General features: G+C 24.7%; 2 protein-coding genes across 2 annotated transcripts; both read right to left on the bottom strand.

The window, feature by feature from the left end:
- Positions 1-1,627: 1,627 nt before the first annotated feature.
- LOC105257344 (aminopeptidase N-like) lies at positions 1,628-7,858 on the bottom strand. The gene is made up of 13 exons (XM_025410050.1): positions 7,717-7,858; positions 6,951-7,480; positions 5,850-6,308; positions 4,994-5,177; positions 4,507-4,663; positions 4,217-4,298; positions 3,716-3,884; positions 3,505-3,511; positions 2,843-3,117; positions 2,502-2,692; positions 2,015-2,314; positions 1,824-1,923; positions 1,628-1,633 (listed from the first exon to the last, which is right to left on the bottom strand). The coding sequence occupies exons 2-13, from the start codon at positions 7,478-7,480 to the stop codon at positions 1,628-1,630; spliced, it is 2,460 nt and encodes an 819-aa protein (XP_025265835.1). The 5' UTR covers positions 7,717-7,858.
- Positions 7,859-9,798: 1,940 nt separating this feature from the next.
- LOC105257342 (aminopeptidase N-like) lies at positions 9,799-16,357 on the bottom strand. The gene is made up of 12 exons (XM_025410124.1): positions 16,211-16,357; positions 15,389-15,914; positions 14,298-14,756; positions 13,491-13,674; positions 13,000-13,156; positions 12,710-12,791; positions 11,813-12,189; positions 11,143-11,417; positions 10,804-10,994; positions 10,536-10,608; positions 10,142-10,223; positions 9,799-9,994 (listed from the first exon to the last, which is right to left on the bottom strand). The coding sequence occupies exons 2-11, from the start codon at positions 15,892-15,894 to the stop codon at positions 10,218-10,220; spliced, it is 2,310 nt and encodes a 769-aa protein (XP_025265909.1). The 5' UTR covers positions 15,895-15,914; positions 16,211-16,357; the 3' UTR covers positions 9,799-9,994; positions 10,142-10,217.
- Between the last annotated feature and the right edge of the window lie 1,702 nt (positions 16,358-18,059).

Below are 18,059 nucleotides of genomic sequence, written 5' to 3'. Positions count from 1 at the left end.
ACGCTCCAATTACCATGTCTTACTGGCTCTTACTTGCCAATTTTTAATTAATTTTTTAATTTTTTATTTTAATTTTTAATTTTATGTGAAAGTGACGCATAATCATCCACATCTAGTTCTTATTGCTCGTAAAAATTCAATTTTGTGTTTTTACATATAAAACCTTATTAATCTCTTGATTACTAACATTAAATTCTTTCGAAATAATATTTTGAAAAGAGCAATAGTACCACAGTAATTGCCACAGTAACTTTCAAGTAAATTACAATTTATATAACACTATACAAGACTATACATATAAGATTTGCAAGATTGAGAATCAAAAATAAAATAAGACATATCCATGAATTATATATAATTTATATAATTTCATGACTTATTAAAAGATCAACAAAAATATATTTATAGAATTTATTCTGTAAATTAACTTCCATATGGATAAAATGATATCAACCAATATTATTTCATTTATATAAACTAACTTTTTATTTTGCATATAAAATTCTAATAACTATTATTGTCGTGTTTGTTAGCAGAATGATTTAGCACGTGTTATTTAAAAAAAATGTTTATTTTTTATTATATTTGAATATATTTTATATTGAACGCTTCATATACGTATAATACCAATTATAACAATTAATAACAATAACAATTAATAATAATTCATTTACATTGAATAACAATTCATGTATATTCATTTATGTTGAACAATTCATATATATTAAATATATAAATTATAATTCAATTTACTTATAATTTTAATACATGCAGTCAGATCTATATATTGTATGTATAATATAAAACATAATAATAATTATTTCAATAAAAGACAGAAGGAATAAAATGATGAAGAATAACGTTAAAGAGATATTAATATAACGAATGTAAAATAATATCTTATAACTCTTAGGCCCGGTTGCACCAACGTTATTTCAGCTTTAAGCGAGACTTAAATATATGTTTATCTTAATCTTTCTTTCTAAATAAATAAAGACAGACATATATTTAAGTCTCGTTTAAAGCTAAAATAACGTTTGTGCACCCGGGCCTTATTGTTGCTTTAAAAAAAGAAGAGAGCGTTTCTGATAAGTTTTAAAATCAATATTAGAAATAAATAAACATGTGCATCTTGCAATTATTATAGTTAATTATAACATATAGGGTGCGTTCGTTTACGCAGCCGCTGCCGCAGATGTCATTCATTTATTTATAGTGTACGTGATATGAACTAGATAAACAAATGACCATAAACATATATTTTCTTGTAATTGTTATTAATTATAATTGTTTTATAATTTTAACTTCTCCTTTATGTTAGATAGTTAAAATAAGTAAGTCCAACGAATTTTTACGTTCTATTATTGTGTTTTGAACATCTTCAAATACTTTCTTCTCATATTTATTTCTTATAAATTTGCTTATCTGAAAATAAATTATATTTATATTTATTAGAAATGTAATGCTGTATTATGTAATAATAACATGATACAACAACTTCAGTTAAATATTACAATATTCTATATAAAACTAATGTGCTAATAAATCAATGTAAAACATATAGAGAAATATAATTATTGATATTGTTGGAAATATATTCTCGTCTTTTATTTATTTCATTCTATCATCAAAGCTTTGAAAATACATTTATTGTATATAATTTTAACAAAACTAAAAATAATTTTCCATTTAAATTATGAAATTTTAATAACAGTAGTATTTTATCGAAAAAATTTTAAATCTATAATTTTTGATAAAAATTAAGATAAATAAATTTAAATTTAAATAAATAAAAATGTAAAATTTAAAATAATAAAATTTACCTGGTCAAGTTTTCCTTTAGAATACACATTGTCAATTATATAATTTAATGCACTACTTAAATAATATATATTATTTACATGGTATGCATTATTTACATTTCTGCAAAAAATTAAAAAGATTCTAATAAATAAATACAAAAAAAAAACAATAATGTGCTTACAATTGACATAAAAATATGTTACTAAAATACCTTGAGATTATTTTTTCCAAATTTGTTAATATATAATCGATTACTACATTATTCTTAGCATGTTTCTCGATAATAAAAGAATAAATCACATAGTAATCTTCAATTTGTATTATTGAATTGTTCGATATAGATATTTTTAGCAAATTAATTATAATGTCAGGATTTTCAGAGCATACCAAGTACATCAAAGCCTCTTCATCCGTTTCATTTATATATATATCGAATAACTTATTCCAAGTAAAAACATTTGCTTCCATCAAGCCATTACAATACACCCATTCTTTTAAATTTGGCGGGACTCTATAACACATAATAAAAAACTTATATGTATGTATAATTACATATATATATATATATATATATATATATATATATGAGTGGATATCTATATAAAATTCTAATAATTTATTTAAATAATTTATGTCATATGTATATTCATATTAATTTATTAGGACAAATTGAAACTTAATGAATAAAATAAAATTACTTGTATGTTTTAGGATCTGCGAAATGTTCATTCAGTTTAACAGTAGCCATTCTTTTGCATTCGGAATGACCCAAAGTACATGCCCATTTTAAAGCTTCGGTTCTTTGAAGTTTCTTAAGATTATCCTCGGCAGGATCTTCTTCGTATCCTATGTTCTTAATAAGTCCATCCAAAATTTTAAGTATATATAACTAGAAAAATCATAGAATAATATTAATTTTATATCAGTTTGTAATTGATGAATATTTGTCTTATGGACTAGACGCACATATACACATACATGCGTGCGCGCGCGCGCGCACGTATATTTCTTCATTTTAAGTGATTATATTACTATTTACTTTGAGAAAATCATTTTCTGGAACTTTGTATATATCTTGTGTATTTCCTAATATTTTAAACATAGAAAGCCATGGTATAACATCTGTTTCCTGCGATAGATAGTCAATAAGATTCAAAAACATTGTGATGTCATTACGGCTCATCATCAAAAAAATATAGGCATCATCGATTATTTGAGCACGATTGAGTGCATGAATTTTTGTATAATTGTCAGATTTGAGATAATTCACAATTTTTTGCCAATTTGAAGAATCGTAATTGACACGATAATATCCTATTATAAAATTAAATAAAAATAGTATATTATATTACTAAAATTTATTAAGCAATTTATTAAAAAATTAAATTAAATTAATTTAATTTATTTTATATTTTTTAATAAATTAAATTAAAATAACATGTACATATATCTCATAATTTTCTCTTATTTTAACATTTGTTACATTTAAATGAAAATTCATATTATATAAATAAAAATATGGTAAAAAGTATATAGAAAATAAACATAAAAGTAAAAATTTACAAAAAATAAATAAATATAAAAATGCTAATTGATATATTTATAAAATTAATGATTACTGATTTTAAAAATAAAAAAATCTCATAAAAAATATTTAAAAATTCAGATTAAATTAATATCGAATATATAAAAAATACTCACCCATTTGCTGTAAATTGACAATAATCCAATCATTTGGATCAATTCCATCAATCGTTATATATTGATCTTGTGGTTTTAGCCAATGAGTGGGTAAGGTATTAGAAAAATCGGGATTTGTTTGCGTAACGAAAGTCAAAGGTATCCACCATTTATTATCATTGATGTTCTTATTTTCATTTGGTGAAAGGAAATGTTCTTGCGTTATTATTACCTTATTGTTGTCACTGTTTCGAGTCACATGTACTACAGGAAAATCCGATTGTTTTATCCAAGTATCCATTACCTCTTTCAATCTATAAGCATTATGCGGAACATCTGATTTATCTAGGACTGCTTGTAAAGCGTTCCATAAGTCATCGGAAGTAGTCGAATTGAACTGGCTAAAATGTAAAACACAAAAGATAGATTTATTAAGAGAATTATAATGCAATAAGTCATTCAAGCGTAATGCAGTCAATTGTCGAATATTATACGATATTGTCGAATATTACTAAAACACTTAAAATATAATAAAGATTCATTTTTTTTTATTCTGAGAAAGGTTAGAATATAATTTTGTAAAATTCTCAGGAATTATCTGCATTATATGCTAATACTTATTTTTATCATCTCAATTTTTTTTATCATTTTAAAAGTTATTGATTTAAGTTGAATTATTATTACACTAGATGGTTTATAAAGACCTACACAAAATGATAAATAAGTTACTTACTGCGTGTGTAAATATTTAATAAGACCACTTTGAAATATCTCATCGGTAATTATATGTTGTAACATGCGCAGTATAGCAGGTGCTAGAATAATTAATAAATAAATACAAAAACTAATATATAATAAAATAAAATATATTATCATCCATAAATTTATGAACACAGCTAATAAAGGAGATTATTCGTTATGATACATTTTAACAATAAAAAATTTTTTATATTGTTTCTTTTACTTTGGATCATCTATGTTCGGGAATTTGTGGATAATGACTTATTTACTTATCTACCTTACCCTTGCCGTAAATAGGATAAGAAAAGAGTGATTCAATTTCTATGGGTCTATTGACTTCTAATGTAATTGGGTTCATAAACATACCAATATCCGAATAAAGAATTTTTCGCTCAATATCAATAACGAAGAATTCCATTATTCGCCAATCTTCAAAAATCTAAAATATACATAAATTTTAATTTTAATCATTTAAAATTAATTGAAATTAAGAAATTTAATATTATAAATTAACAATAGAATGACAGTTATTATGATATATAATAATATAAGTGTTTTTAGAGAAACTATAAATATATTTTAAACACTTAAATTATAATTATAATTATAATTATAATCTAAAATTATAAACGATACATTCCATTTCTTTATATACAGAAAATCATGAATAATTCATCTTCATGTATTATATTACATATTTGAATTTATTAGAAACATTCTTTTCGAATGCTCATCCGCATGCAAACAAAACTTGCAATGATGCACTTACTTGATTGAAAATATATACTTGGAAGAATGACGCAAATCCCTCTTTTAACCATACATCAGACCACCATAATGGAGTGACTATATTACCAAACCATTGATGCGCTATTTCATGTATTATTGCTACCGCTACATATAATTTCATAGATATTGTATCGAAACTTTCGTTGTATGCAAGATATCTTTCACTAAAAATTATTATATAAATGTTTTCATTAAAAATTATATAAATTATTATATAAATATAAGTTATGTCCATTTCAATGTATTTTATAATTATGTAATCTAACATAAAACATTTTACTTTAAATAATTATGTATAAATGTAAAAGTTCATATATAATTATTTAAAAAATTTTTGTATTTTATAAACGTATATATATAATTTACATTTTAAAATTATATCTCTTTCAACTTTTGTATAGTTTAAAATATAATTCAATTATATTTTTATTCTTTCTTGTGTGTGTGCTTACGCGTACGCGCACGCATATATTCTACATTTTATAAAATTATTCAACAGAAAAAAATTTATAATTTTGAGTTCAATGTTAAATTACTTAAATAACTAAAAGTTTTTAAAACTACCTCTTTTACAAAAAAGAATAATTTCTATAATTTTAAAAAATGAAACAAAAAATAATAATTATAAAATTTCCAGCAAAATAAGTAATCTATCCTTTGCAAAAATTTATAGTTATAATATTAAATATACTCATATCTACAGTTATAATATTCAATATTAATTATACAGCATTAATAATTTAACAAAAGTTAAAAAATATTCTCAATTTATATATAACACAAGATATCTGATACGCATTATTTCATTGATATTTTTCTTAAATTGCATATATTACGCAAAAATATTAAGCCCCCAATTTTCCATAGCACTAGATTTATATTCCGGAAGTGCTACGAGATCCATTTTTGGAACCTTATAGGTGCTGTTGGTATATTCTGTCAATAGCCTTTTAGATTTTTGAACAACTTCTTGTGCAAATTTGGTATCCGGCACTAATTTCGATCTGCACCATATATTAATGGTTTCATCCTTAGTAGGAACGCGAACATAATCGGCCACTAATACAAACGCTACGAGATAGGTAGACATGATGGGAGTCGTATCAAAGTGCGTCCATATCATGCCGTCTTCGTCATAATCTTCCGATTGTTCTCGTATTGGCATATTTGATAGAGCCGTGTAATTTCGATGATGTTTTATGGAGATATCGAAAGTAGCTTTTAATGCCGGCTCGTCCCAACATGGGAACGCTCGTCGCGCATAAGTCGGTTCGAAATACGTTGCAGCTAACCACCTGCCACATTTCAATGATATGCTTTTGATTATGATAAATTTTCTGTTGTCATGAATGAAGATGAATGAAATACATAAATATAGAAACGCATAAAATGTGATTCATGCTCGAACAATAGTAAATAACATTTTTGTAGACACTATATATTATATAGACATTATATATTATATAAAGTAATGAAATTTATTAAAATGCATACATTTCTTCAAAAATCTGTTAATCTTATTTTATTATATTGCATTAAATATAATTATGCGTTATTAAACATAATTATACAGACAAACTTCTCGAAAATTTTCATAAAACAGTTTATAATAAAAAAAGAATTAGGCAAAATTTTATTCCGGAATTTTCCAAAAAATACGAAATATGAGAAAACATACTAGTACATTAACAGGAATATATAATATTATATAGACAAATATTTAAAATATTGCACATGTATATGCAATTATCAAATTACGATATTAAACAATTTTATACTAAATCATATATATTATATGACAGTTAAAAAGATCTTAGTATATTATAGCGATATATGATGATGACAGAAATAATAAATAAATAATAATAATAAATAATATTAAAAAAATACACATGGCATTCGAAAGAAACGTTTCAGATGTTAATATTTATACTTACACATTATTTCCTTTCTCATTGATATAAGATGAGATGAAAAAGCCTTTCAAATCCTTATGTAGAATACCAACATATCGCATTTTCAAAGTATAATTTCCAGGTAATAGTTTATCATTAAAATTAAGAACTAAGATTTGTGTTATATTGTCATAATTATGTGTTGCCAATGTATAAACAGTACCATTGTTATCGAACAATGATATTACTGCTTCGTTTATTATCAATTTCAATGTGTGCAAACTCAAGTTTTGCGTTACGTGACGAATTGTGATATTAATATTGGATTCTCCTATAAAGACAAAATTATTTTCCTCAATATATGGCATTAGCTTAATATTGTAATGTATCGGAACTACATTGTCTGGTAAACGATAATTAATCGCCGAATTATTGTTTGAATCCTTGTCAACAGAAACCATATCATTGTTTGAAGCTTTGTCAATAGGAAAAATCGCTTTAGCAATAAATATTAGGCCAAGATTTATTAACAATTTCAAAATAGCCATGTCAATCAAGTCGCTTTCAAACATCTGCACAAATATTTTTGGAAGGAGAATAATATAATAATATAATACAAACTGTAATTTTGAATTTATATTTTATGAGTTAGAGATTTTAGCATATTATAACTGTGATAAAGACAAAAAATAGATAATAATAAAATAATAAAATATTAAAATAGATAATGATAAAAAATAATAAATGAAGAAATAATATATATTAGATAGGTATTAAAAAGGACTTTCAAATTTTATTATCTACTTACATAACTGATTATTATATTATTTACGAGATGAAATTCACACTGTGAATTAATATCTTTTATTAAATGGTATTCTCTAATAGGTTGGATGGCTTAAGATATCGTCCGTTAATGTTGATGATCTCGAGGAAATTGAAGCCGTGTGCTGTTTGAAGTCACGGGGAAGGTTTATTATTTTCGATCAAAGTTATATTTCGAACAAAGTTACACGTCATCGTTAAATATATTTATGTTGTTGTCTTCGCTTCGTTTTCAACTTTGTAATTTAAAACGGGATCAAATACACAATCGAAAAGTGTAACTGAAATATTAATATAATTATATGAAGCATGCGTTATCTCGAAATTTGATTCTTTATACATATTGAATAAATGCACTATATCCTCCCGAATATAATACATATGCAATGTACATGTGCCAAATCTTGTGGAATTGGTGTCAGACATGTTTTTTCAACATTTTGAACAATAAAACAAAATTAATTTTGTTGATCTTATAGTAAATATCAAAGCTAATTTAATTCGAAGGTTTCGACATTCGAAGATTTGAAACTTTGGTATTGAAATCCTCGAAGATCGAAATTTCGAAACTTCGAAGATTATCTTATCGCAATAAATATACATTTATAAAATTGTATGATAAAATCTAAAAAACATTGCAATCGTGTTGCCAAATTGAAAAATATGATTAAAATAAAAAAACTTTTGATTTTCAATCATTTTTAATAATATTTTACTAATATACTTTCTAAATAATATATGTACATATATTAATTAATTCACTTTTATTTACAATATTTTCAATATTTCTTATATAAATTTACAAGAATTTTTAAAACATCGAAAAACTATCTCAAACTTTGAAATTGTCAAAAATAATAGCTGTAGTAAATCAAAATTTGAAATTTATTTTTAATATTTCCCTTTTTCTTTCCTGAAACGTAGGCAAGAAAAAAATGAACTTGTCTTTCGGCAAGCGAAACAGTGAATTGAATAAATTTTAATTTTAAAAATTAATTAAAAATTGACCAATAAAAGCTAGTAAAGTATTCGTGTTTAATACATGTATTATAATGATCAAACATAAAATTTTAAATATACTAATAACTAAAAGAAAAAGGATAATTTTTTTAGCTTCCTTGCGCTCCAATTATCACGACTTATTGGCTCTTACTTGTCAATTTTTAATTTTTTAATTATTATTATTTTATTTATGAATTTTTATTTTAATTTTTAATTTTATGTGAAACTGAGACACATAATTATCAGCATCTGGCTCTTATCGCCCGCAAAAATTCAATTTTGTGTTTTCACATATAAAGTTTTATTAATCTCTTGTTAACATTAAATTCATTCGAAATAATTTTTTGAAAACAGTTGCAATAGTGTCATAGTAATTGCCACAGTAATTTCCAAGTAAATATAAGACTATACAAGATTTGCAAGGTTGAGAGCTAACAATAAATTAAGATCACATGAATTAATAAATTTGGTTTATACAATATGGTTTATTATATATAAGAGATCAATAAAAGTATATTTACAGTATTCTATACATTGACTTGTATATATATATATATCAAATGATATCAATTAATATTAAATCTTATTCATTCATACAAAATAACTTTTTATTTCGCAAATAAAATTCTAACAGCTATTATTGTCGTATTTGTTAGCAGAATGATTCAGCACGTGTTATGTCGAGTTACTTAAAAAATATATATTTTTCATTGAATATATTACATTTAACAATTCATATATATACACAATACATATGCCAAGTAACAATTAATAACAATTCACAATTCATTTATATTGAACAATTCATATATATATATATATATATATATATATATATATATATATATATATAAGTAATGATTCAATTTACTTATTATTTTACATGTTGTGAGATCTATATTGCACATGTAATATAAAACATAATTTGAATAAAAGACAAAAGAAATAAAATTATGCAGAATAAAGTTGAAGAGGTATTAGTGTAAGGAACGTAAAAAATATCTTATAACTTATTCTCAATTTAAAAAAAACGAGAAGGATTCTAATAAAGTTTAAAATTAATATCAGAAATAAATAAACGTATGTGTCCATCTTGCAATTGTTATAATTAATTATTAATTATTTTATAATTTTAACTTCTGTTTTATATTAGGTGGTAGAATTGAGCTATATACGTTCAACCGTTCTTTGCGTTTTATTATTTTGTCTTGAACATCTTTGAATATTTCTTCAAATTCATTTCTGACAAATTCGCTTATCTGAAAATGAATTATATTTATGTTTATTATAAATTTAAGAGCATTCTATCGAAAATATTTAAAATCTATAATTTTTGATAAGAAGAAAGATAAATAAACTTAAATATAAATAAATAAAAATATAAAATTTAAAATAATAAAATTTACCTCGTCAAGTTTTTTTTTAGAATACACATTGTTAATTATATCATGTAATGCATTATTTACATTGTATGCATTATTTTCATATCTGCAAAAAATTAAAAAAATTATAATAAATAAATACAAAAAACAATATGTGCTTATAATTAATATAAAATATATTATTAAAATACCTTGAGATTACTTTTTTTAAATTTGTTAATATATAATCAATTACTACGTTATTTTTAGCATGTTTCTTGATAATAGAAGTATAAATCACATAGTAATCTTCAATTTGTATTATTGAATTGTTCGATATAGATATTTTTAGCAAATTAATTATAATGTAAGGATTTTCAGAGCAAACCAAGTACGTCAAAGCCTTTTCATCCAATTTATTTATGTATATATTGAATACCTTATTCCAAGTAAAAGCTTTTGCTTCCATCAAGCCATTACAATACATCCATTCTTTTAAATCTGGCGAAACTCTATAACACATTATAAAAAACTTATATGTGTGTATAATTACATATATATATATATATATATATATATATATATATATATATATGAGCGGATATCTATATAAAATCCTAATAATTTATTTAAATAATTTATGTCATATGTATATTCATATTAATTTATTAGGACAAATTGAAACTTAATGAATAGAATAAAATTACTTATATGTTTTAGGATCTGCGAAATGTTTATTCAGTTCAATAGTGGCCATTCTCTTGCATTCGGAATGACCTAGAGTGCATGCCCATTTTAAAGTTTCGGTTCTTTGAAGTTTCGTAAGCTCATCATCAGTAGGATCTTCTTCATACCCTATGTTCTTAATAAATCCATCCAAAATTTCGAGCATGCGTGACTACAAAAATCATAGAATAATATAAATTTTACATCAGTTTGATATGAACATTTGTTTTATGGGTTAGATGCACGTGTACATATACACATACACACACGCACGCGTGCACATATATTTCTCCATTTTAAGTGATTATATTATTATTTACTTTGAGGAATTCATTTTCTGGAACTTTCAATATATCTTCTGAAAATCTTAACACTTGAAATATAGAGTACCATGGTATAAAATCTATTTCCTCAGATAGATAGTCAATAAGATTCAAAAACATCATGATATCATGTTCGCCCAATATCATAAAGAAAAAAGCGTCATCGATGATTTGAGCACGATTGAGTGGATGAATTTTTGTATAATTGTCAGACTGGAGATAATTCATAATTTTTTGCCAATTTGAAGAATCATAATTGACACGATAGTATCCTTTAAAATTAAATAAAAATAGTAAATTACATTACGTTAAGATTTGTTAAACAATTTAATAAAAAATTAAATTAAATTAACATATACATATACATCATAGTTTTTTCTTATTTCAACATTTATTACATTTATATGTATCTGTTGAAAATTTATATTATATATAAATTAAAACTGAAAATATTATAAAAAATGTATAAGCCTAAAAATAAAAATCTATAGAAAATAAATAAATATAAAAATGCTAATTGTGATATATTATTATTAATTATAAAATAAATCATTATTGATCTTAAAAATGATTGCATTTTAACATTTTAACATGATTATTGGTCTTAAAAAGGATTCCTTTTTTATATTTAAATTAAATTAATATCGAATATATCAAAAATACTCACCCATTTGTTGTATATTGACAATAATCCAATCATTTGGATCAATTCCATCAATCGTTATATATTGATCTTGCGGTTTTAGCCAATGAGTGGGTAAAGTATTAGAAAAATCAGGATTTGTTTGCGTAACGAAAGTCAAAGGTATCCACCATTTATTATCACTGATGTTCTTATTTTCATTTTGAAGGAAATGTTCTTGCGTTATTATTATCTTATTGTTGTCACTGTTTCGAGTCACATGTACTACAGGATAATCCGATTGTTTTATCCAAGTATCCATTATCTCCTTCAATTTATAAGTATTATACGGGGCATCTGATTTATCTAGGACTGCTTGCAAAGCGTTCCATAAGTCATCTGAAGTAGCTGAATTGAACTGGCTAAATTGTAAAACATAGAAGATATATTTATTAAGAGAATTATAATGCAATAAGTCATACAAGCATAAATAAATGCAATCAATTGTCGAATGTTACACTAAAGCATTCAAAATATAATAATGATTTATTTTTTTTATTCTGAGAAAGATTAGAATAAAGTTTTGTAAAATTCTCAGGAATTATCTGCAATGGTTATACTTATTTTTATCATCTCAATCCTTTTTAACATTTTAAAAGTTATTGATTTAATAATAAAATTTTTAATATTTTTTTATAATGATTAAATTGTTGCATTGTTCAGTGAAAAATGTAAAAGTAGTTCGTTGAAATATTTATTATTCAAAATTGTTCATTTAGAAATGTAAAAAGTTTTAGCTATATAGTATTTTATTGGTAGAATTATTATCTGAGCAATTTAATTTGAGCAATAAAAAGTTTAAACTTTTTGCTTTTAAATTAAATTACTATTACACTGAATAATTCATTAAGATTTACACAAAAAAATAAATATGTTACTTACTGAGTGTGTAAATATTTAATAAGACCACTTTGAAATATTTCATTGGTAATTATATGTTGTAACATCCGCAATATAGCAGGTGCTGCAATAAATAATAAATAAAAAAACACAAAAACTAATGTATAATAAAATAAAATATCATCTATAAATTTGTGAACATAACTGATAAAAGAGATTAATCATTGTGATAAACACATTTTAATAAAATAAAAAATTCTTTTTATTGTTTCTTCTTTTTCTTCATCTATGTTCGAAAACTTGAGGATAATGACTTATTTATTCTACCTTACCCTTGCGATAAATGGAGCCAGAGAAGAGTGATTCAATTTCTTCGAGTGTATTGACTTCTAATGTAATTGGGTTCATAAGCATACCAATATCCGAATAAAGAATTTCTCGTTGAATATTAACAACAAAATATTCCGTTATGCGCCAATCTTCGAAAATCTAAAATATACACAAGTTTTCATTTCATCCAATTAAAATTTATTAAAATTAAAAATAAAATTTAATATTATAAATTAATAATAGAAAGTCAATTATGATTTGTAATAATATTGGCATGTAATACATTTGTAAACACAACTAGTTTTTAGAGAAACAGTGTAAAAATCTTAAGTAATTATGATCTAAAATTATAAGCGATACATTTCTTTTTTTCATATAGAAAATCATGAATGATTCATCCGTATTATATTACATTAAATTTAATAGAAATATTTTTTTGAATACTCACCTACATGTAAACAAAACTTGCAATAATATCTATATTTTTACTTACCTCATTAAAAATATATATTTCAAAGAACGACGAAAATCCCTCACTTAACCATAGATGAGACCACCATAATGGAGTGACTATATTACCAATCCATTGATGCGCCATTCCATGTATTATTGTCCCCGCTACTTCTAGTTTAGTAAATACCGTATCGAGATTTTCATTGTATGTAAGTTTTCTTTCACTAAAAATTATTATATAAATGTAATTATGTTTATTTCAATATACTTTATAATTATGTAATCTAATATAAAACATTTTACTTTAAATAATTATAAATGTCAAAGTATATACATAATTATTTAAAAATTAATAATTTTTATATTAAAAAAAATATATATATATATATATATATATATATATATATATATGATTTACATTTTCAAATTATATTTTTTTCAACTTTTGTATGGTCCAATATATAATTTAATTATATTTTTATTCTCTTTTGTGTGTGTGCGCGCGTACATCCATATACTCTACATTTTATAAAATTATTCAACAGAAAAAATTTATAATTTTGTGTTCAATCTTAAATTACTTAAATAACCAAAATTTTTTAAGACTACCTTTTTTACAAAAAAAAATTTCTATAGTTTTAAAAAATGAAACAAAAAACAATAATTATAAAATTTTCAATAAAATAAATAATCTACTCTTTCGTAATAATCTATAGTTATAATATTTAATATTATTTATGCAGAATTAATAATTTGACAAAAATTGAAAAAAATTTTCAATTTATATGATACAAGATATCTGATACGCATTGTTCTATTGATAATTTTTTTAAATCGCATATATTACAGAAAAGTAATGAGTCCCCAATTGTTCATGGCACCAGATATGAATTGCGGGAGTGCTACGAGATCCATTTTTGGAACCTTATAAATGCTGTTGGTATATTCTGTCAATAGCCTTTTAGATTTTTGAACAACTTCTTGTGCAAATTTGGTATCGGGCACTAATTTCGATCTGCACCATATATTAATGGTTTCATCCTTAGTAGGAACGCGAACATAATCGGCCACTAATACAAACGCTACGAGATAGGTAGATATTATGGGAGTCGTATCAAAGTGCGTCCATATCATGCCGTCTTCGTTATAATCTTTCGATTGTTCTCGTATTGGCATATTTGATAGAGCCGTGTAATTTCGATGATGTTTTATGGAGATATCGAAAGTAGCTTTTAATGCCGGTTCGTCCCAACATGGGAATGCTCGTCGCGCATAAGTCGGTTCGAAATACGTTGCAGCTAACCACCTGCCACAATTCAATGATATGCTTTTGATTATGATAAATTTTCTGTTGTCATGAATGAGGATGAATGAAATATATAAATATGGAAACGCATAAAATGTGATTCATGATTCACGCTCGAACAATAGTAAATAACATTTTTGTAAAGTCTAGACACTGTACTATATAAAGTAATGAAATTTATCAAAATACATACATTTCTTTACAAATCTGTTAATCTTATTTTATTATATTGCATTAAATATAATTATGCGTTATTAAACATAATTATACAGACAAACTTCTCGAAAATTTTCATAAAACAGTTTATAATAAAAAAAGAATTAGGCAAAATTTTATTCCGGAATTTTCCAAAAAATATGAAATATAAGAAAACATATTAGTACATTATCAGAAATACATAATATTATGTAGACAAATATTTAAAATATTGCAAACATATATGCAATTCTCAAATTGCGATCTTAAGCAATTTCATATTAAATCATACATATTATATGACAGTTAAAAGATCTTAGCATATTATAGCGATATATGATGATGACAGAAGTAACAAATAAATAATAATAAATAATATTCAAAAAATACACATGGCATCCGAAAGAAACGTTTCAGATATTAATATTTATACTTACATATTATTTCCTTTCTCGTTGGTATAAGATGAGATGAAAAAGCCTTTCAAATCCTTATGTAGAATACCAACATATCGCATTTTCAAAGTATAATTTCCAGGTAATAGTTTATTATTAAAATTAAGAACTAAGATTTGTGTTATATTGTCATAATTATGTGTTGCCAATGTATAAACAGTACCATTGTTGTCGAACAATGATATCACCGTTTTGTTTATTATCAATTCCAATGCGTGTAAACTCAAGTTTTGCGTTACATGACGAATTGTGATATTAACATTGGATTCTCCTATAAAAACAAAATTATTTTCCTCAATATGTGGCATTAGCTTAATATTGTAATGTATCGGAACTACGTTGTCTGGTAAACGATAATTAATCGCCGAATTATTGTTTGAATCTTCGTCAACTTTCTGAACTGAATCATTGCTTGAATCCTTGTTAGTAGGAATCGCCATAACAGTAAATATTAGGCCAAGATTTATTAACAATTTCAAAATAGCCATGTCGTGTCGCTGTTAAAAATCTGCACAAATATTTTTAGAAGAAGAATAATATAATAATATAATACAAACTGTAATTTTGAATTTATATTTTATATGAGTTACAGATTTTAGCATATTATAACTATGAAGGTAAAATATATGAAATAGATAATAACAAAATAGATAATAATAATAAATAATAAATAAAGATATAATACATAGATACATATTAATTATTAGATTATTAATTATTATTATTAGATTATCATTATTAGATTATTAATTATTAATTATTAGATACATATTAAAAAGAATTCAAATTTTATTGTCTACTTACATAACCGATTGCTATTCTTATTTACGAGATGGAACACTGTGAACTAATATCTTTTATTATTTCGTATTCTCTAATCTGGATGTTTCAAGATATCGTCCGTTAAAGTTGGCGAACCCAAGGAAACTAAGCTGTTTGCTGTTTGAAGTCACGGGGAAGGTCTATTATTTTCGACTTCAGTAAAGTTACATGTCATCATATGTATACATGTCATCATATGTATACATGTTGAGTATATTTATAAAGTATATGTTGTTGTTTTCGCTTCGTTTTCAATTTTGTAGTTTAAAACGAGGGATCAAATAGACAGTCAAAAAATAATTGAAATTTTAATATATTACAATTATATGAGGTATGTAATGCGTTCTCTCTTGAGTTGATTCTTTATATACGTATTGAATAAATGTCTATATCCGCCCGAATATAATGCATATGCAATATACATATGCGAATCCTCGTGAGATCGATATGTCAGACATATGTTTTTTCAAAATTTTGAAACAAAATAAATTTTTTTATAGTCTTATAAGTATGAAGACTGATGATTTAGTTCGAAGGCTTTGATATTCGAAAATTCGAATCCTCGGATATTATCTTATCACGATAAATATACATTTATAAAAATATAAAATCTGAAACGTTGCAATTATGTTGCCAAGAAAAATATGACTAAAAATTTTGATTTTCAATAAGTTTGAATAATTTATTTTTCAAATAATTTTTTATGTATATATATTAATTATATATTATTATATATTATTATATAATTATATATTATATATTATTATATATTATTATATATTATATATTATATATTATTATATATATATTAATTATATATTATTATATATATATTAATTATATATTATATATTATTTTCTCTTTTATTTATAATATTTTCAACATTCTCATATGAATTTGCAAAATTATATTTTTCAAAGCTTCGAAGGTTCGAAGTTAACATCGAAATTCGAAGCTTCGAATCTTTGTCAAAAGTAAGAGCCCTAGTCCACATAATTCTCCTCGACGAGTCCGTGTCAGACATTCGATCGATTCCACATTCGCAAACACTATTTTCGATCTTGTTAGCGAGAGAAAAAAACGCGCGGTCGCTGAAAAATGAAGAGATTTCCATGTAAATTTATTCCACGCGTTTTTGAAAAAATCTCGACGCGACATCATCCCATCGTTACTTTCGTTATAATATTTGTACGCATTAATCTGCTATATTCGTTGCAGATTCGACAAAGATAAAAGCGGAACTACTCGTATACGAATAATTCGAATGTTTTTTTCGCGCCGTATCGCGCCGATTGATTAAAACCGAAATCAAAATAAAGGTATAGAAAATCAAAAGGGAAAAGGACTGGAAATGGAATGAAATGCTCAGCAACAGAGAACGCACTCGTCGCTGTATGCTGTACGTGCGGAAAAATCAGATCTCGTTCGGCGGTGGTTTAATGCTCGGTGCAAGAAAAAAAAAGGATCGGGAACAGGCTGCGGAAAAGCGGGAGAAAAGTAATAACGTACTTGGAGAGAGCTCGTTGTCCCATGGGTTGCTAATGGCGTCGACGTAGAGTGCCGCTAGCAACGTAGTACGTATGATTCCGAGTGATTGTGAGTGCAAATGCCGATTATGTCGCCCGGTTGAACAGCTTGCTCTCTCAACCACAGCGCGCATTTCACGCTTTTCTCCGTCATTTTCGCGAAAGTGGTCTTTGTGCCGATAACCGCCTCCACCAACACACACATCATTGATCGAACGAGGAGCAGGGGGAAAGGGGTAGCGGGTTAAGAGGCGAATCTACGTTAGCGGAATTTACGTTAAAGTCGATCCGATGGCGCGTCTATT

Source organism: Camponotus floridanus, unplaced genomic scaffold (assembly GCF_003227725.1).
Source record: "Camponotus floridanus strain SB8 unplaced genomic scaffold, Cflo_v7.5 scaffold3, whole genome shotgun sequence".
Lineage (NCBI taxonomy): Eukaryota > Metazoa > Arthropoda > Insecta > Hymenoptera > Formicidae > Camponotus > Camponotus floridanus.
The sequence above is the reverse complement of the archived record's forward strand: the minus strand, read 5'-3'. Positions and strand labels throughout refer to the sequence as shown.